The following is a 21,567-nucleotide window of genomic DNA, read 5'->3' as shown; positions in this document are numbered from 1 at the left end:
TGATATATAATTGAAGCTACTGTCAACTGAAGAATTGTTTACGAATAATAAAAAAAAAAAGTGTACCCACTTTCATGACCTGAAACCTATTTAACCTGATAGCAGCCTCTTCTCAATGTGTTAGAGGATGCTGGAATCCTTGAGTCTCTGAAGTCCAGTTATATTTTGTATTTATTCCTGGGAAAAAAAATATATATACTTCTCACAATTAAGGGTATTTACAAGGGAAAAATACACAAGGCAACTGAACTGCTTCCACCCATAGTTAAAGACCTTCTTTCTCAAAACCTGATTATCTGGTAAAAATCTTACTCTGTGTACTCAGCTTCCTTTTCTTTCTCCTGAGCACATGAGATATTCCTTAACGTAACATTGTTTTGAAGGCCTCGTTATAGTCAGAGACACACCAAATTTTGATGGGGCATGTGGAAGTTGAAGGGCTGGTACTATTTACAGCTGCTCACAGACATAGGGAGGAGCATACTTCACATGTAACCTGCCTAGGAAGGCTCTTCTCGTAAGCTCCCTCCTTCACTGTTCATAGCAAGGTGCTCAGAACTGACTCAGTCAGTGGGTGCTCAGACAGCACCCACTGCTACCCGCTGCCACGTTCCAGAAAGCTCAGAAACTGCTGAAGCACGAATCTCCTACACACTGTGGTACAAAGAGAGAATGGTACAACAGGCAAACGGGTAACAACATACTAGCACGCTCAACTTCTCCAAAGTACGACAGCAGAGGTACGCTTCGTCTTTCAAGCAATAAGGCCTGAGTTACAATTCCCGTCTCTGTGAGAGCTGCGTTTTATTGTCAATATCGTCTGTCCTCTCGGTCGCTTTTTTACAAAGAATACACATTTTCACGTATGCATCATAAATATTCAGGCACAAACGACCAAGGCGCAGCCGAGCCGTCCCGCGGACTCCGAAGGCACAGCGCGGGGCAGGGCGGGCGCGGCTCCCGCCTCAGGCGGAGGTCCCCAGGTGCGAGCGGCGGCGTCCCCACGGCCGCCTCCTGCCGGGCGGGTCCCGCTGCTCTCCGTGAGGCGCCGAGCGCCGGGGCCGCGGCCCTGCGGGGCACAGAGACGCCGGGTCAGGGGCTCCCCGCGGCACGGGCTCGGCTCAGCACCCCCGGCCCGCCCCGCGGCCCCCCCGACCTCAGGGCAGCAGGTAGATGAGCACGAAGAGCGCCAGGTCGAAGAGGACGAAGAGCCACAGGTCCAGCCAGTACGACTGCCCCGACAGCGCCGGCGCCGGCACCGCCGCCGCGTCCCGCTCCGCCTCCCTCTCCGCCTGCTCCCGGCGCCGCGACGCCGCCGCCGCCGCCGCCATCTTGTCGCGCCGCTCCGGGAAGGGCCGGGGGCGGTGCCCAGCGCGCAGGCGCCTGCAGCCCTTCCGCGTGCGGAGCCAATGGGAGGCGAGCGCACGTCCCCGCCGCCACGCCCCCGCGCGGCCACACCCGAGGGATGGGATGGCGCGTCACGTGACGGGGGGTGGTGACCGTTGGTGGCGGTTGGTGGCCGTTGGTGGCCGTTGGCAGGGAGCTCCCGCGGCGGGAGCCTCCGTCAGCCCGTGGCGGGCATTTCTGCCAAAGTACCAGGGCTGCTCCGGTCAGTCTGCACAGGGACTTGTGTGGAAATAAACATTCCCCACTTGCTGGGTCAGCTTCGTGGAGGGCGGGTGGCTTGCTGGAGCAAGCTGAAGGCTCCTCTAGGAAATCTTGGTGGGAAGATACCCAGCGAAACTGGAAGTTGTTTTAAGATACGTGCTTATTCTTGGAAGCCGGTTGCAGCTTGTACGCCTTAAACCATCGTGGAGAAATTCATGCACACTGGGGGCTTTACACAGCATGCAACTGCATAAAAAAATTCAAAGAAACGAAGCTGCACAGCCTGTACTGCCATCTGACAAACATGCCAATTCACTCGGAGTTGGAAGGAGTGCAATTTTTTTCATTTTGTCTAGAAGAGTAACTAGAAATTAGTGATTATACTAAACAAAAGCATCTTCATTGGAGCTATTAACCACTTTTAGCCTTGCATCAAGAGTAAAAGCAATGCTATGTGCAGAATACAGTAGTCGATCCTACCTCAGGTATTAGAGACTGAATCTTACTGTTTTTTCCTTATTTTTCAAGTACAGCTGCCACCTGCATCTGTCTGAAGTATATGAGGTTGTTGAACACTTTTAAACTTATATCTTCAGGTTGCTTCTCACACCCTTCCTTCCTATCAATGTACCATTCAGTTAATGGCCTTGTATGTAATCTAGAATTTGCTAAAATAATTTCTCAAATACTTAAAAAAATACCCCCCACAACAACAACAAAACAAAAACAAACAAACAAAAACCCTACCTAGTAATTATCCTGTACTTTTGTTTAGCTTTTCGTACATTTGCTCTCCAATCTTACATCTCTTACAATCAATATTGGGGACTGGAGAAAATCCGAATTGTTTTGACGAAGGATGGTGCTCCCCAATCTGAAATCGAATCCAGTTGGCGTCATGAGAGCCTTTTGCCATTAGAGGGAGCTCTGAGACCCTTAAGACTACAAAAGCATAGGCTGGAGAGGCTTTAGCTGTAGAAATAACTGAAGAAAGAACATTCTCTTTTCTACCCAGCAAAAAAACAGCCAAGAGAGCCAAGAAAACAGTGGAATAATTTTCGAGAGGAATTAGAAAACAAACAAACAAACAAGCAAAGAATTAGAAGTGTAAATGTGCCCGTTAAGAAATGATATTTGAAACCAGGAGCTCCAGCAGCATATGAATAAGCAGACGGCAGAAGGCTATTCAGCTGCTTCCCATCCTCAGGCAATTGTGTGCTGACGTGCTGTAAGAGACTACAGCTGCACTCGTGCTGTGGGTTAGAGCTCGGGGCTGTCCTCAGGTCCCCGTGGAGGTATAACCTTTTAGCAAGGCCCTTGCGTGGATCAGCCTTTTTCTCACTGTGACAGCAGAAGGAGGAAGGTGTAAAGAGCTCAGAAACAAGCAGAGAGTCCTGGGGCATGTTTGCTGCAGGACAGAAGTGTCCGCAGCACCCAGGTGTGTTCTGCTGCTGTGTCAGTGACCATGCAGGGCTGGAAGAAGGTGCCCTTCAGACACGGGGACAAGGACTGGATTGCCACTGGGAGGCTTAGTTATGGGGACACAGCAGATCTAGACTAAAGCTGGCCCTCAAGAGGCATTTTTATTGCCAACCCTAGGAAATAGTGCGACTCGAGGGAGTTGAGTCTGGGGTGAAATCAGCAGTTACAGACTGAGTGATGTGAGCAGAACGTGGTACACGTATTTGTCACCCATCAGAAGCACCAGTACTTACTTGAAGCCAGCTTTGTCTGAAATCATTCTTTATCGTGGTAAGATACCTTGAATATTTTTATTCATGTCCTGAAAAAAAGTTTCTGACATTCTTCCTGACACAGAATGATTTTGAGCCCTAATGTATTGGAACAATTCCAAATCTGTATGTTTTAAAAGCATGTCCACACTTTAAAAAACAAATATAGTGAAACTGCTTTATGTGAGATATCTGTATATCATCAGCAAGTGCTTGATATTACTCCTATTGATATCAGCAAGGCATCAGAGATATCATTTGAACCATCAAAGTGAGAGGTGTTATCTGACCATATTTTTATTTATTGTGCATTTATATTTACATATAAGAGTTTTCGAGACTTGGGGGTTCCCAGGTTTCTTGTAAGTTTTACCATCCTTATTACACAATTCTCAGTACACAGAGAAACCTTTAATCAATATAAATATAATGGTAAGGAAACTAAGTCACCATTTAAAAACCAGTGCAAAAATATTTAGGTTCTGATTATAGAACATAATTTTGCCAGCCTTTTACAGTCAGGTAGGACTTCATACAAATAACACTTAAGCATTTGTTTCAAATTGTAATAGAATTTTGTTTATTCAAGGCAAAACACTAAATGTAAACAAACGTTTTCAGTAGCAGTAAGTGATCACAACTTTTTAGGTGCTGTGAGGGGATAAAAGGAAAAACAACAGGGTATATGTAGAAAAATGGCCTTTTATCATTGGATTTCAGTTCTAGTGCTGTTCTGGGTGAAGAATTTAGCACTTTTTGAAGAATCTCTTGGCTTCAACTCCTTCATACACATAGGTCTGTTCAGAAATTAAGAAGAAAAATCAGTGACTGCTTTCATAAAATCTCATTTCACAGATTCTATTGAGAAACAGCAAAGGCAGTTTAATTAATTGTGGGGCCTACAGGACCTCGTAAGGGCTCTGAGGAAAGGAACGTAAGGAAAGCAGCCTATTGACAATAGCCATAAATTCCCCATGCAAACATTTGAACAATTTTTGGAGGCTTAAAACAAAACAAAACAAACAAACAAAAAAACACCAAGGTGTTGAAGAGCTGTATTCCCAATAAAATTTCTAAACAAGTGCCTTTTTTTTTTTTTTTTTTTTTAGAAATGTGAAAGGTTAGACTGTATGATTTTGATCTCAGATCTCACACCTGGTTATTTATTTTTAAGAAGTTTGTGTCCAGCTAGTGGAAGGGATCCTGAAACATTGTGATTCACTTCAGTCTCTGGCTTTACTGCAGATCAGTGAGGCATTTCCCATTTGTCTCGAGCTTCCCCTTCCGTCGTTTGAAAAGGGCATTTATCAGGCACTTGAGTACATTATCCTGTATGAGCTCCTGCAGTAACGCTTTTAGAAGTCAGAAAAGGGCCCTCACACTAAAGTAGGTATATGTATACTTATATATATACCGTATATATACTATGTACGCTATATATGTAGTATGTATGTACCTTCTATATATAGCTTGTATTCAGAGATGTCAGAATGTGTTGATAAGATACAGTTTACATGGGTAGGAAAAAAAACACGTATTTTAAAGTTTTATTTTATAGTTTTAAATTTTAATATATTACTAGACTTGAGGATTTTAACTGAAGATAAATTAGGTTACTTGGCTTGAAGAAAATACTTTCTACTGTCGAAACAGCTCTGAACATGAGCTTATTTTCAGGTTGTTATGTGTTTAAGTTGCACATAAGTGACTGCTTAACTCACCTGAACGAGCTCATCACCGACGATTTCTCTGTATGCTGTGAGTGCCTTTCCATTATCTTTTCTTGTAAATGTTCCTACAAGTTTGTTTCCTTCCATATTCCAAGAACCCTATGATGGGAAATATATATATATATTACAATAAACACAGCATTCTGTGTTTATTTTGATTTGATTTATATATATCTGATATCTGATTTGATTTAAAGACTGCAGGAGTGCTTTAAGGTGAGCAGAGATTAAAACAGTATAATCAAGTTTTTATGACATAGTTGGACAGGCTATAAAAATGAAATATTAATAAAACTAATAGTTTATTTAATTCCCTATTTGTCAAACTAAATTTTTTTAGTGCTCAGTTGATTTTACCTTTTCTCTGTATAGTTAATTTCTTACAATACCCTCACTACACTCTAGGTGGTGTACTTGAGTATTATAAAATACGAAATTGCACGTGCCTGGGTTCCTGCATGTGAAGATTGCTGGATACTCTACTTTTGGGGCACTGTACAGAACACTGAGCTTCCTGTTACAGTGTTAAGCCATTAATAGTTAAGACTAACTTGTGATCTTGTATATGTGCTGCAGGCATTCCTGGACAGTCAGACTTTAAAAGTCAAATTTAAATTAGAACCTAGGAAAACAGGTCATTAATCCTGAAATTGTACTTCAGAAAGTTGTTACTATATAATAAATATATAATCATATAAAAAGTATCTTACAGTAAGTTCAGTCCCATCAGCCAGACTGTATTCAAAGCTGACTCCCAGAGTGAATTCAATATCGATGGTACGGAAGTTGCTTGATTCTTTGACAAGAAATTTGTTTCCATCTTGTTGAATAGTGATCTTCAGATTATCATGGGCTCCTAACTTCCTTTTCATAATGTTAACACCTGGAAAAATCAATTAACATAAATCAGGAAAAAAAAAACACAAAAGAGAACATCATATTTGTATCTTTGTCGTGACATTTATGTGGTCAGCTGAGCTTAGCCCAGCATTCTGACCCAGATTTTTATTCTTCTCCACCTTTTACTGAGGCAGTGTTCAGTAGTACAGATATAATACAAACCACTAGCCAACTGGAATAGTTGTTTATATCCATATTACAGGCAATTTGTACAAGCTTAAAGTAAGCATCCACATGTTAAAATGACTTGAATCATGCGTGTTCTGTAAAATTGAAGACCAATGGTTTCCTTCCTCCCTAATTTTTAAACCAGTTTTATGTTATCAAAATAATATTCCTGGTATAGAATTCTGTTTAGAGTTTACCATTCAAATTCTCTGAACATTTTCCATGAATGTAATCTTAGAAGTCTTAGAGATTCTTCTGCTGAAATAATTCTACTGGAATTAGCTGGATTGTTTAAAATAAAGTAATTAAAATCAGAATCTTTTTCTACCTCTCTGTAGAATCTTTTCCCCTCTCTGTAGAATCTTTTCCCCTCTCTGTAGAATCTTTTGGAAATAAATGCAGGACAGTGTACTAGGACAGAGTAGCAAACAGCAAAAGACAAGTTAGCCAGAAGGTAGTGCACCGAAAGCTTGAGTTTGGAGTCAGCCATAGCAATATCAAGCTTTTAGAAGGCATTGGAAAAGTAAGGTTTACCCATGGTCTCCATGAATTTTTCATAGTTTTCATTTCTGTCTATTTTCCAAGCACCATTAAATGCCATCTTTCTGTCTGTAGGAGGACTTCCGTGAAGTAGCCGAGCTTTGCAAAGAGAATTTATAAACTGGCTTATCATGAAAGCAATTTACATGATGATGTGGCTGGCTAAAGCTCAACTGTTGCGCTGATCTTGTCAGGGAGAGGTTTACTGTAGTTTAATCAAATTTTCAAATCGTGACCAGACTGCTTGCTGAATCTCTCCCTTATTGCCCAAAATGATGGTAATATCTTTATTATACTTCTTTATAAACAATCATTAATCCATTCATTTTTTTTTCATCTTATTTGACTTGTAGTAAAAATTGTTTATCTAGTGAAAGTAATGATTAGGCTAAGAAAGTTTACTGACATTTTCTCTCTCTGGTGTATAGAACATCACGCTTGAGGGAGAGTCTCTATACAGCTGGAGAAACTCTGTTTACCCAACAAACCAAACACAAATCTCTACCTTGTCTATTGGCAGAAGTCTGTTCTACTCTACATAATAAACGTTGGGTGGAGAATTTACTGAGTGTCTGCAGTTTCAGAAAACTATTCACTTTCTTCTTGTCTAGTGCTGAGCTATGAAAATTGTGATGATATTCTGTATTCATGTGCTCACTCAGTTTAAATTCTGAGCAGTTTCTAAAGATTGTCTATATTATAACATGCTCAGTGAATGCTATGTGTTTTACCCATTCCTACAACAGAAAAAGATGCCACAAAGTGAATATACCTGATGTGGTTGATTTCCATAGGTCCCAGGTTTTGTCTGTTTAGGAATAATGCTGAACTTGAGCCTACCCTTACCTAGCTGCTTCTTCCCCACACAATAGCTCTTCTTAAAACTGAGCAAGTTTGCCTGTACCAGATCTGTCTGTGGCAAATTTAGGATTATAATTACGCTGTTCTTATGGATGGCATTAGCTTTACTGTCTATTAGCTTCAAAACGTAAATCCTGAATGCTGAACTGAATTTTGCTTAGCACACAGGTGATGGGGTTGTGCTCTGCTTAATGAATTTTAACAGCCCCATGTTATCATAATCTTGTCCACCTGTGGATTCCAGACTGCAGCAAGAGGTTTTACTGAGGTGCAACCCAGTGATACTTGCTAGTTACCAGAACACTGTGTTTTTTCCCTCCAGTCAGCTTCATTTTGAAACCAATGCTAATGTCATATGCCAAATGCATGGTTCCTGGGAGGTTGCTGTACCCCCAGGGGTTCTGCATCTGGGGGAGAGCAGAAACCCCCAGACATACCCCTTTTCTGCATGAGAAGGTTTACCCACAAGTGGCAAGGATTGGGGTGGTGGACATGGGTCCTCTTCAGGCTGCAGCTTGTCCGCTCATCTTCCTCTGTTCCAGCTACTGTAGTTCCCATCCCTTGTAGCCACAGTCTTTCATCTTATAAATGCCTTTTTATTCTCTCTAAGACTAAGGAGAAGCAGAGTCTGCCATTCTTCCTGTAACAGCTACCTCTTCTCTCCCTTTCCTTCTTCTTATAATCCTGTCATTTGACTTAGGGAAATATACACCTGCTAGTCTGGAGATTGGAACTGGGTAAAAATCAACCAGTTCTAAGGTTGGAGATGTGTAGTTGTATTAGCACCCTGCTAAAACCCAACTTGATGTCTCAAAGAATATCACAGCCCGTGCCCAGTGCTGTGCTACTCATGGACACCCATCTTACTCTTCAGCCAGCTCCAAAAATGGCCAAGATGAGTGTCTGTTTTTAAGTTGGATTATTTCTTCTTTTTTATTGCATTGGAGTATCTCTTGACCTTTGTAGTTATCATTGTCGATCTATATTATTTATGTAGTACATAGGCGTAAACAAAAATATGATGTCAGGTTATAGTTCACCAGATTTACAGTCTCCCTTTTTTATAGTCTTTGCAGAAATGTTCTTTCTGTCAATGGTGTAGTCACTTGTCTTGAATCCAGTAAATAACTGAGGCTGTGCAGCAGTTCAATGTAGAAGAGTATGTATATATAATTTTTGTGCATATGTATAGCATAGAGCATTTTTTATATGAAAAGATTGAAATACTTTTTGGGATTTTTTTTTTTTTTAAAGATAGATACTTTCAAAGTACTTTATTAAGTGCTTAGGGACATGGTTTAGTGATGAGATTGGTAGTAGGGTGATGGTTGGACCAGATGATCTTGAAGGTCTTTTCCAACCTTAATGATTGTATGATTCTATGATTTAAATAATGGCAACAGGTCTCTAATTCACATTGTTTCAGGTCCATATGAAATCTAACAAATAGGAAACTACTGCTTATTGAGCACTTCAAGAGAGCTTTTCTAACTTTTAGGTGGGTTCTGTATTCTCTCCAAGAACCTGGTGATTAATTTCATTTAAGAAATGTTAAAATATCTGAAGTAATCTTCTATGTATTTAAACAAAATTATCATTGCTGATTGCTCTTCTCATTTAAACCATCTTCTTAAGCTCTGAAAACAAAACTCAGAGTAGTGATGTTCCACAAATTATGTATGAATTTCTGCATCCAACTTAGTCCAGCAATTCTCTTGAACCTTGAAAAAGAGAGCGGGTCTTCTGGAGTGAATCCTAAACTAGCAGGAACTTCTCTCAGATGTGCTTTTCCTGTCAGTTATCTCACAGTTTGCCTCTCCCCACTTGTGATTCTGTGGCCTCCCTCAGAAGTCAGGCTAAGCAGCCAGCTCTAAACCTTTTCACCATAGGAGCAGCAATTGGTTGGTCCTGAATTTTCCGTTAACAGCCTGTTGCTTCATTTCTTCCCCATTTTCCCTTCCTTAGCGTTTCTTTTCACTGAGTATGAATCCTTAGGATCCTCTTCAGATAAGCCCCACGGCTGTGTTAGTTAAGCAAGAACCTCACAGGTGGTTGATATTTATGAGTATATGGGGTCCCTCCGCTGGTGTGCACTGATGGCACAAGGAGCTGTTCTTCCCGAGGTGTGGTGGAATGTCAGTGTCAGAACCAGCAGCTGCATTTTTATGAGATTTAACTCACACTTTATGAGTTACTTAGGACTATTAACACGCTACAATCTGACTTCAGATTTCTTATATGTAAAAGAATGACGCTATGTACACTTCAGAGTTGAGTTCCTGCAAAAGCTTTCTTTTCTCTTCTAAAATTATAACTAAGATTGTTTTTGTAGATTTTTTTTTTAATGTTGGAATATCTCACTATCCCCCCCTTTTTTTTTTCCCCTTCTTCTAGCTTTTCCTTGTGCAGATTTCAAAACTACAGTTTTTGTTTAGATGCTGCATTGAAAAATCTGTTTAGTATTGCTGGTTGCATGAAAGTCTTGAAAGCTAAAGGTGTGGATTCTTGTATTTGTGGCTTTAGTCAGTTTGCCAACTGTAGGACACTAGAAAAAGGCAAACTTAACTTTGAAGTTTGATCTTTAAATGAGGTGGATGGAAATCAATGATTAACTTATACTGCTTTGCCAATCTCATCATGCCCGTCTCTGATAAACACATCAAGCTGTATTATGAAGATAATTCAGAATGCGATTCCAAAGATCAGGGTGGCAAAAATGCTTTTGCAGTGGGTTGCATTCCTCTATCCCATTTATTGTTTAGTGGCTTGTCTTAAAGTTGTTCAGCCTAAAATTAGCAAGGACAATAAAACTCTGCTTTACCACAGAGTGGTACTGGCTTGGGGCCAGCGTAAAAGTAATATACTTATATAAATATTATTATATATAATGTTGTTATATATATATATTAAGAAAGATATGAGTCTGTTCATACCTGTTAAAATGATGCAGATGAACTGATGTCTGTCAGGTAATTGGGAACTGATTTGGCAGTGTTTCTGCATGTTTTCTATTACAGGAATCTTCTAAATGTCTGTGAATGGATAGCAAGGATAGCTGGGCATTGACGTCATTTAATTGCATCTAGATCGCTTGTCATGAAGTTTGACTGAGAATTTAAACCACAATACTTATATTTATATGGCTATAGTAAACATAATTCTATGTCAATAAAGCCAACCTTAGGATAACTTATGGGTGGCTTAGCAATAAGGAGTTCAATGTAGCTTGACTAATGCCATCTCTTCCATAAACGATTTCCAAGTATGTATTGTAACTGGATGTTGTGCTGCAGCAGGATTAGATCATACTCAAACTAGCTTTTGTCCGATTCCACCTGCCCATTTGCTAAGTTTGTTTTTGTTTTGTTTTGGTTTTGTTGTTGTTGTAGGCTCTTGGTTTGTTTGTTTTGTAGAATCACAGAATGGTTTGGGTTGGAAGGGACCTTAAAGATCATCTAGTCCAACCCCCCTGCCATGGGCAAGGGATGCCACCCACTAGATAAGGTTGGCCAAGGCTTCGTCCAGCCTGGCCTTGAACACCTCCAGGAATGGGGCATCCACAGCTTTTTCTGGGCAACCTGTGCCAGTGCCTCACCACCCTCATAGTAAATAATTTCTTCCTTATATCTAATCTAAACCTACCCTCCTGTAGTTTAAAGCCATTCCCCCTTGTCCTACCCCTACACTCCCTGACAGAGTCCCTCCCCAGCTTTCCAGTAGGCCCCTTTAGGTACTGGAAGGCCGCTGTAAGGTTTCCCCAGAGCCTTCTCTTCTCCAGGCTGAACAACCCTAGCTCTCTCAGCCTGTCTTCACAGGAGAGGTGTTCCAGCCCTTTGATCATCCTGAGGCCAGGTGGGGCCTCACGAGAGCAAAGCAGAGGCAGAGAATCACCTCCCTTGCCCTGCTATCCAAACTGCTTTTGATGCAGCCCAGGATACGGTTGGTTTTCAGGGCTGCAAGTGCACCTTGCCCGTTCATGTTGAGCTTCTCATCCACCAACACCCCCAGGTCCTTCTCCTCAGGGCTGCTCTCAATCCGTTCTCGACCCAGCCTGTATTTATGCTTGGGATTGCCCCAGCCCAGCTGCCGGGCCTTGCCCTTGGCGTTGAATCTCATGAAGTTTGCACAGGCCCACCTGCCAGGTCCCTCTGGATGACAACCCTGCCCTCCTGCATGTCAGCCACAGCACTCAGCTTGGTGTCATCGGCAAACTTGCTGAGGGTGCACTCGATCCTACTGTCTGCGTCACCAGCGAAGATGCTAAACAGGGCCGGTCCCAAATGTTTCAAGCAGTATCTGGATACTGCTGATTGTGCAACCTGTTCAACATGAAACTTCACCGTTCGAAGATTACTTAGAAATTTCCACAGAGCATAGAATGCATCTGTCTGATTATTTAATAGTGGGCTGTGGATCTTAAAACTTACTCCTAAGTGTCTGTATATGCTCCTTTATAATTTGTGTGTAATGGCTCTGTTCCATGAAGCGCTGCATGTTTTTGAGAGTTGACTACTGGAGAGATCTGAAGTGCAAAGGCTTCTTCACAATAAGCTCGAGGTTAAAAAAAAATAATCTAGAAGCAAAATGCAAGGTTTTCTTAAAGAAATACTAACTCTGTTATTTCCTTCATCTACTAGTGTACCCTAAAATGTGTCCTAGGATTACCTAGAACAGTAGAATCTGGCCTAGTCATAATGAAGAGGAAGCGATATTGAGCTATTGCCAATATAAATAACAGCGTGCTTCTCCAGTAAACGTTACACAAATCTCTGAGTATTAGTGCCATTTGGCACTTGTCACATACAGACTGATGTCAGTAGACCTGTAGGGCTTTGAGTCAGGCTTGATTTAAACATGTATCTTAGTACTCTTATCCTGTATTTTCCAGGTAGATGCTTAGTAGCAGCCAAATTTGGGGAAGGAGTTAATGAGCTAACAGTGTACTGTGTTGACAGTCTGCACCTATCTTTTCAGTTTCTCCAAAATCTGAACTGGCCTTTTGGTTCATTTCAACATAGCTGTTTGCTGATTGTACACTTTTTCTCTTGACTATGATACAGCTCCAAACTCCACAAAAGATTATTGTGATTATCTGGATTAGTGACTCGGATCTAATCTCAATCTGTAAAATAAGGATTTTTTCTGAGCTCAGCATAATAGCAAGGGAGCACCCTACACAGCTCAGGTAATTTAGCATTTGTGTAATGAAAGGGAAAGATGTCTTCAACACAAAACATTCTTTTCTTCATGTCTTATGTAAAAGCAGAACTGGGACCCAAATCTTAATTCTGTCCAGCTAAGAAATAGATTTTGTGTGACTTTGATCAAATTAACCTCTCTACTTATCTGTGAACTGAACTTCCCTTACATTAAAAAGCCATTTATGTCATAAAATAATATGCCAGTGACTTGATCTACTACTACTACTACAAAAAAAAAAAAAAAAGCTCAAAAAAAATGCTTGTATGTGAACTAATCATGTGTAACTTAGTGGAATGATTTAACCGTGTGTTTTACTCCCAGTGTTTGTTAAAGATCTTTGATGATGTTAAAGAAAAGAAAGCTATGTAAAGTACAGAGCTATTTATCAGCCATTATGAACTGTTGGGAGGACAATAGCAGGCCGAATTGTTTAGCCTCATATTTCATCAGGAAAGTGGATTTTATTTTTATTTGACAGTACAAATTCAGAACAGAAAATAATACAGCTGTCTGAAGAACAATTTAATCTCTCAGGAAAAGTAAAAATAAATTTCCGTGTTAAGTAAAATAGAGTGTTGGAAATACTGGGGGAAATACACGCAGCCAAATATTGCAAAAAAAATCTGAATTGAGTATACTGAAGTGAAAAATTACTGTGTTTGTAACTTGTGGTATTTTTCAACTGAAATTCAAGTTTTAAAGTTATGGCTCCATAAGTGCTGAGAAATGCTACTCTCCTCTGAAGGGCTGAAAAACTTGATGGCTGCTAGATTCCATAAATTTAGATCCTGAACTTACTACTGCAGCAAACTCATAATTTGAACTACTCTGTATAGATCTTAAATAGTGAGACTTTACTGGTGCATGTCAGCAACAGCTGTCACCACTGTTACTAAAAATAAGGTGGAAGAAGGGGCTATCATCTTTTCCCTTTGTTTAAAAATGGTCATCACCGTGCAAGATGTGAAAGACCAAGTCTAATATTCTTTTTCACCTCTTCAACAAAATACCCTAGTTCAAGGTGATATTCTTTTCTGGGTTGGGTAAGGAATGTGTTGCAGTATTCCTGTTGAAAACTGTGCCATTTCTCCCAAATGAATTCATTCAGCAGGCCAGTGAACACCAAGCAGGAGCATGCCTAGGTTGGTGACTGGGGTGGAAAGATTGGAGTCCCAGCAGCAAATGGTTACTTGATATATGTAGATATACACAGGCAGTTGTTCAGTTGCACTCACAAAATTGCAGTTGGTTTGAGCAAACAGTGCTTGGGTTTTGTACTGAACTAAATCTGGCCCTTCATAACTTTTTGAATGAGCCTGTTGTTTGTCTGGGATGTACATACTTGTTGGTTTTGCCTAGAGCTAAAAAAAAAAGTCAAGCCAGAAGTGTTGCTGTGGAGAACCTAATAGCCAAAGAACAGTGCCAAGCAGCCCATCGGTCTAGATTTACTTCTGGGATCAGCAGTTTGCACATGATGCAGCTTTTGGTGTAAAGAATAAAATTTTCACAGTTTTGTTGGAAGTCACTGGGTTGACTATTTCGATCTCTCTTATATGCTACCTAGGAATTGACAGCCAGGGACAAAGGATGAAAATGGATCTGTGTAACAGTTTTATTTGCCTACTACTAACCTGGTTTCTGACAGCTCCTAGCAATTGTAGCTGCACTGCTCTCTAGTGGTTAGTAACAGCAAATTATTTTTTGCTGTTAAAAGAAACCCCACTGTCAAGTAGTGCTTGTGTTAGAGGTATCTTGATATTAATAGTGAAGTTCTTGTCAGAATTTCTAGGCCCTAGAAAAGTTATTAAAAATGCAATAAAACATACATTTGCAGAAGTGATGTCTTGAATCAGGCAACAGTGAGGTGTTGAAAATTTAACCTCAATAATGCTAGCTAACAAACAGTAAAAATTATTTGACGTTGTCCTTTTTATTTTAAAAAGCATGAGAACAGTACAAAAAGAAGAATGAGGAAGCAACTAAGCAGCAGTTTGACCATCAAAAATAACGTGACTCTCATATTCGCTATCAGCTGTACAATTAAGAAGGACTAATGGTTCTCTTAAGTAATATAACTAGTTTTACTAAGTAGTCACAGGACAGAAGCAAGCGAGAACACATAACATTCAGAAGACTACTTAAAGGCAGAACATTATATACAGAGTAACCCAATTAACCTAGTACAAAAATACTGTGCCCAGAAACTATATATTTGTTCAAATATTTTTAAGATAAAAGAATACAAGTGGACAAACTCAGTGGCTAGTGACGGTGATTGAGATTTTTATTAAACTATAATAGAAATGTATATTAAAACTATTTACAGTGCATTTCACACTACATTCTTCAAGAGACACGTGCATGTGTCTGCCACGTGAATACACAGAGGGCTCAAATTCTAACTTTGGTTACATCTGTAAGGTACCTCAGGCATCAGCAGCAATAGCTGAATACAGTAAAGAGCAGGTGAGGCAGGTGTTACCAAGGGTAGGAGTTTGGTTCCTCTTTATGGGTAGAAAAGGTGGATTTGACCCATTCCTTCACCTTCTATCCAGTCTCCCACTGAGCTCAAGCCAACTCCCACTGAGGTAAACTGAAATTACATAATTGACTTTAAATGGACACTTGAGCATACCTTAGGCCCCGGCATGACAAACTCATGCTGTGAAAGTTAGTGGAAACTAGCTATTATATAGCATTGTCACATAAATATACATTTACAAACAGTGGTACTTAGATATGAGTTTCTCTATGGAAACAAACTTTATGTGGAAAATAAACTTTCCTATGCAATTTCCATTCATCTAGCAATGACAAAGATAAAGGATCTTGAAGTCACAATTTGCTGTATTTAGCAAGTGTCACCACCAACTACCAGGCCGGACTCTGTGATGTTTCTTCTTCCCGTGAAAGTCCAACCCAAAAAGTCCAGCCCTCGTTATTTCTCATACTCAGGCCAAAGTCGGATTTTTATTCAAGCTCCAATGTTCAAGCTTATCTCTCAAATTAGTGCAAGTCCCTGAAGATGCTGAGCAGGGGAGTGTGAAATAAAGCTGAAACCTCGTGGAATGTAAAGTGTGTGTGATTTGATGTGAAGATCAACCTACAGCATTGCAGAGTCAAGACTCTTAACTAAAGCTAATGTAAAAATTTACCTGAAAGCTTAGGTCTCTGTAAAACCTTTAAAAGTGTGAGGCATTTTTTTCATCAACACTCAGTGCTATTTTCTCATGCTTAACTGTGAGGGACACGAACCAATTCACTCCGGGAACATCCCCTAATTTTAAGGGGTAGATCTGACTTGTCATAATCTTTCTGTATAATAAGTTGCACAGTCAGTTACTCAGTAATTCTGAAAAATCTTATGCAAGAATAAGACTGCTCTGAAACTGGTAGTTCATGCCACTACCAGATAAAATGCATTGGGTTGGAGTCCAAAAACTTACCTTTACATGCACCCAGTTGGCAGAAAGTGATGCATAAAATCAGGCTTCAGCCCTCTCTTCTAAAGAGAGATCAGCTAGTTATCAATGGAAGAGATTATTCACTTTTATCACTAGCCCACTTGCATTTGCATTCTGCACAGATCTGAGAGTGATCTGCTCTTGAATTTAAACTGCTACTGCTTGAAAATCAACTCCATCTCCAAAATCAAATTTACATTGTTTTTTGTCTCTTTTTAAAAAAAAAAAAAAACAAAAAAAACCGTTTGTGGATAATAGAAAACCTATATATTCCACAGGTAATACTGGATGTGTGGCTAACCTGCTGGGAAAAGAAGTACTACCTGCAGCTTAAGAGCCTCACTGTTATTTTTAATTAGAAGACCTAGGGTTAATCAATATTTTTGTATATGTTAATACACATGACAAGTATTTTTTTCAGAAGGGGGACAAAAAAAGAAAAGTGTATTTTAAGCATTAACCTGCACTGCGGAGTGACTTCAAAAGAATATATGTGCATGTCTGAGAACAAGTAGGATCATAACTTGTCTTAATTGAGACTAGGATTAAAAATTAGTGGGACAAATTCTCTACCCGAAGACTTAAATAACAAAGTTCACAACAGCTTTAGCAGACATAAGACTGAACTGACAAAGTGCTGAACTCCGTTTCTGCTTGTATCTTCTGCTTGATTTCTTTAGCTAAACAATGTAAGTTAGGGCAGAGTACGGTTGAAAGCCGACTAAAATAATCAGATACACAATTCATGATGAAATTTATGATAGCGGCATGGCTGGATTTAAATTCTGAAGGCAATGAATTTCAGTCAAAAAACAGTCTGGCTTTTTTTTTTTTCTCCATATTGTCACCTATCTACACTATGAAATAAAATAAAACTTCCTGCAAACAGCCCACACAAAGCTATGAGACAAAACCAGCACCCTTTGACTTTGCCTTCAGGCAGAGTGAAACACTACATATGCAATTTGATTATTCTCTGAATTTTCACAAAGTACAGCAAACTATGCTCTTAAGATTCTATAACCAGTAGTTAAAGGGTTTGTTTTTGTAGAAATATATACAGATACAGGTATATTGTGACATTTAAATGATTTATTTACTAGGAACTATATTTCTATGAATGTTCCAATCTTTGTAGTGGAAGAGATTGTGGGATAAGTGTGTACAAATATGTAATTAAATATATGCACATACTCTATAACTGTGTTCATTTTATGTGAACCTTTGAAAAATGCAACTTGTGCATTTTTTTCAAGTCAAAGGTAAGAATCCAGCATTCTTTTGTAATAGTTACAAGTATATATCATAATAAAGCTTTGTTGAACACACAATATAGCAAAGAAATATAATACTGGAACCTTAATGTAAATGATACATCACTACACTGTAATACTACCGTAGTTGATTTGCTGTGTTGTCACCATGAATTACTAGTCTCAACCATACCAGCAAGAATACATCTTTATATACATATACTTTGTTCATATTTATATTAAATACGTATTTCCTCAGTTGACATAATAATTATAGTTCAGCATCTCAAACATTCAAGGAAAAGAATATACAAGGACTATGCAAATCCTGAAGCAAGATTCCTATTTATCAAAAAGTACCTAAAAACATTATATTTCTTTTGAGGTGGGAGACTGAGGGGGCAGTATGCTGTAATTTTTCAGCATGTCTATGACCTGTTACATACATATATTGTACTGTGTATGCATATAAATACACATATGGAACACAGCATAACAATAGCTCTAGAATTCTTAATTACTGTTGAATTCCATACTTTCTTGTAAAATCCAAAAAAAGAAAACAAAAACCCCATCGGAGAAATACTTTTGTAGAAAAAAAGGTTTTCAAATACAGCTGCAATAATATGTTATTGGTAGTCATTAGAGAAATTTGAGATGGGATTTAATCAGTGCCAAATAATACAGGTTGGCAGAAATGCTGCAAAATGTAAGAATACATTATTCTACGTTTTTTGAAAATGGAACATTTTTTGTGGAACATTTTGAAGCACTTGCTTCATTTTTTGTTAGCTGCTGGTATTGCTTATTTAAATGCATAAAGAGAGGTTGTTTTTGGTGTCTTTCTAACCAGCTACTAGAGGTGAGATTGATAGTCTCCGGGGAAGACAAATTTATTGCAGTTTCCAACAAGAATTTTCTGGATTACTGTGATACAAAATAACTCCTGTCCTTCAAGTATGATACTAAGTGTATGACCTTTACGTTATACTTTTTTTGATTTTAACTAGAGTCCTTACTACAGATAAAAAAATAAATAAATCAACATTTTCTGTCTCTATGTAGCTGAAGTTATACTTAACCACTAACCAATCTTAGATTGCTGACATTAGTCTCTTAATCCTGCCCAGCCAAAGCAATTGTACTCTCTTTGTACTACTCTTTTAGGATTGTCTTACATGCATATTTTCTTGAATTGGTTCCCAATGATCAATTCAAAACAATTTTTATGATTCGTCTTCATTTGAATAAATATCAATGCCTTCTTTTCCTAGTGCAAGTTAATTAATTCTTACTTTTGGTAAATCCCTGTAGCATTCTGATATATATTTGCTTTCAGTATTCTTTTTTCATATTCCTTTAAGACATGGTGGATCATTTATAACATTAACTAGTGCTGCTAAAAATGATTTTAAAAAGATATTAACATAAAATTTTCTTCAAAGTGGTCATAGCCATTTCATAATAGCACTGGTCCTTGATGGTCACTGGCAGTATGCCATTCCTGCATCATTCTGATTCGGATTTCATCTCTTGCAGTCACATTCTCTTCCACTTTTCCTGCCTGTGATTTAGTTTGTTGGTTATGATGATGTTAAATTCAACTTCAAAATGAAGTTAAAACCATATAAAAATGATCTTGTTTAACTTCCATTTCTCTTTTCGCTTCCTGCAGACTTCTATAGGAATCAGTCTTCCAAGGCAGCCTGTCAGTTATGTTGTATTTAATCAACAACAAGCAATTTCCATTATCCATGGATAATTATGACACTTGTACCACATAACTCCTAAGTCCTCCATTGCCTAGTAATTCACAGGGTTTTAAAAAATTCATCCAAATGCAAGACATTTGCTAAGACATTCTTAACATATGAAAAAGCTACTGGGTACACAATTTCTGGGGCTATTTCACTTCAAAGCCCAGTTCTGTCTCCTGAAAGAAGTCAGCATAGTATATGCTGGATTAAGCTCCCCAGAGTTAGTCCCAATCTTTCTTCACAGCCTCTGGGAAGAGAGGAGGCAAGACCACTCATTTCTTTTACAACCTAACACAGCAAAACTGGAAGAGGAAAAAAGGTGCGAAATGCAGTAGTCTTTAAGATACTGGCCACAACATGATCACTGAACAACTATATACATCTATAAAGTAATAGGCTCTCAGAGACAGTCGAGTAACTGCACTCGTACCTTCTTGTGGAATAGGGTAGCATAAGCTAACTTTGCAGATCTTTTTTGATCTCACTCAGATGTAATAAAAGAAATATATGATCTTTATATAACCTTGACATATACATGGTCATGCTATATCTTGAAATGTGGAAAAATAATACAGCAGTGGCAAAACATAATCCAAATCCATACAGTGTTTAGTAAAATGCAGTACTCCCCTATTACTGTCTTCTATGTGAACTTAAGCTTGTGGTTTTTAAATCGGCATCTCAGTTCCGTTTGGCTTGATTGCTTTCTCCATTAATCAGATTCTTCTCTTGTTGTTCAGCTAAGGATTGCCATTTCTGCCTATTTTTCCTACAGCCATCCAGTAAAGGGTAGCAGGCCTCTGATACATGCGTTAGGGCCTGAAATAAATTGTAAAACATGTAAAACAGTTTAACAACAACAAAAGTGTTCTTAAAGTTGACCATTAGAGCAACCAGAATGACTGAAATATGAGGTCTATTTATACCTGAAACTGAACTTGTATTTTGACATTTAAGGAAGGCTTCCCGTTGCACTTCAAACATGAATACAGTTACCCAGCAAACTGGGCTGAATGTCAGTGTCTGTGCAGCACATGATACACAGGTGCAGGAGGAACCATGTTAATTTTGTTGTGTTATGCACAAATGACCCGTCCAGGATTCCTAGTGAAGTACCATGGATGGACTTTGTTTGCAAGCCAGCCCTTTCTATATACTGCAAGGCTGCCATCATAAAAATGACCTTGGAATGGGAATCAGAATCAGATGCAGAGCAGTTATAGTCACTGTGACCATATTCACTGATGGCATCACTACTGATTCAGAGGAGTCGTCCCTGAAATATTTGAATTCAAGGCAATTAGCACCTGATAGATAAATTCCATTTGGCACTTGGTGCCTCTGGGAAACAGCTGTAACTGAAGTCTATCAAGTATTTTCCGTGATGTGGCTGTGACAGTATAGCAGACTGAAGGAAAACTGGGTTGGTATTTAAATATGGAATTGAAAATTAAATAGAAGAATAAGCATTTTTGCGTTTTTCTGATGGAAGTGATGAATACATATTCTCACATGATAGTGATGCTTGGTCCTTGCATGAAGGGTTCTGCTGACTTCTGGAATGAAGTCACCCTATTCAGAAGCGTGGAGTGGGAGTTTAATAGTTCAGACAGTGCTGGACTACAAGGTATGGGCAAGAGTGAGACCACTGATTCTAGAACTACTATGAGGACTGTTAAGTATGTAGAGAAAAGTCCTAGTTCCTCTGCTGGTCACTATATATATTTCAAAAGTCAGAATTTCACATGGGTACTCTAGTGAATTATCAACTTGTATAAATCTTCATAGTTCCTCCTTTTGGTTTTCTAGACAGCGTCATTAGTTCCAGTAGACCTAAAAGAATTATTCTTGATTTACACCACTATAAGAAGAATGGGGCTCTCAAGTATCTCTTGAGTATTCCTGATTTATATATCTGAACATATCTAAACAGCAACTACTAAATGGTACAATTTTTTCAATTAAAAAATGAAGAGTGAAACATACATTTGTTTTTTTCAGATTCCTGAACTTAAAGGGAAGACATACAGATCAGTTAGCATAACTCCACTGGTTATCTGTCTAAAACAAGCCACGCAGCTTCAGTTCATTGGGATTTGAACCACTCTGAATAACATGGTAAGTCACAAACTTGCAGTGCTGCACTGGACACTCACCTCTGCATTGTTTGTCAAATTCCTACTGACTGGATTAAAGCTAAGAAACAGTTGGTGAAAACGCTGTAGTTACAATCCTGTTTCTTGTTTGCCATTCTAGCATTATAATATTTGAGAGTGAAATGTGTGCTTGTTCATTTTCAAAGTAACATAGAAGTTGCTTATGTTTTACCATTTATTACTCATTGAACTAAA

The 21,567-nt window shown here is 39.0% G+C and overlaps 2 protein-coding genes and 2 long non-coding RNA genes across 16 annotated transcripts in view; 1 reads left to right on the top strand and 3 right to left on the bottom strand.

The window, feature by feature from the left end:
• Positions 1 to 776: 776 nt before the first annotated feature.
• On the bottom strand, positions 777 to 3,351 carry LOC308194984. The gene is made up of 2 exons (XR_013951114.1): positions 1,157 to 3,351; positions 777 to 1,069 (listed from the first exon to the last, which is right to left on the bottom strand). It is a non-coding gene; the product is annotated as an uncharacterized lncRNA (long non-coding RNA).
• A 16-nt stretch (positions 3,352 to 3,367) lies between these two features.
• FABP2 (fatty acid binding protein 2) lies at positions 3,368 to 10,580 on the bottom strand. Of its 4 annotated transcripts, none has more exons than XM_080591662.1 (5): positions 10,474 to 10,580; positions 6,674 to 6,778; positions 5,782 to 5,954; positions 5,063 to 5,170; positions 3,368 to 4,138 (listed from the first exon to the last, which is right to left on the bottom strand). In XM_080591662.1, exons 1-5 carry the CDS (start codon positions 10,541 to 10,543, stop codon positions 4,088 to 4,090), a joined length of 507 nt encoding a protein of 168 aa, XP_080447788.1. In that variant the 5' UTR covers positions 10,544 to 10,580; the 3' UTR covers positions 3,368 to 4,087. The 4 variants fall into 4 exon arrangements, with proteins under 4 accessions (XP_080447788.1, XP_080447787.1, XP_080447789.1 ...); XM_080591661.1 differs by lacking the exon at positions 10,474 to 10,580 and adding an exon at positions 7,185 to 10,463; XM_080591663.1 differs by lacking the exon at positions 10,474 to 10,580 and adding an exon at positions 8,007 to 10,461.
• Positions 4,146 to 15,545, top strand: LOC308194994. The gene is made up of 3 exons (XR_013951126.1): positions 4,146 to 4,727; positions 5,019 to 5,099; positions 10,558 to 15,545. It is a non-coding gene; the product is annotated as an uncharacterized lncRNA (long non-coding RNA).
• PDE5A (phosphodiesterase 5A) overlaps positions 14,654 to 21,567 on the bottom strand; it is a 135,250-nt gene continuing 128,336 nt past the window's right edge. For 9 of the 10 annotated variants that reach the window (XM_080591622.1, XM_080591621.1, XM_080591624.1 and 6 more), the window contains one exon: positions 14,654 to 20,035. In XM_080591622.1, the coding sequence (XP_080447748.1) occupies positions 19,898 to 20,035 (138 nt within the window). In that variant the 3' untranslated portion in view covers positions 14,654 to 19,897. The other variant, XM_080591617.1, reaches the window with a different exon arrangement.

Source organism: Anser brachyrhynchus, assembly GCF_964034855.1.
Source record: "Anser brachyrhynchus genome assembly, chromosome: 4".
In the NCBI taxonomy this organism is placed as follows: domain Eukaryota; kingdom Metazoa; phylum Chordata; class Aves; order Anseriformes; family Anatidae; genus Anser; species Anser brachyrhynchus.
This window is presented reverse-complemented; position numbering and strand designations above follow the sequence as displayed.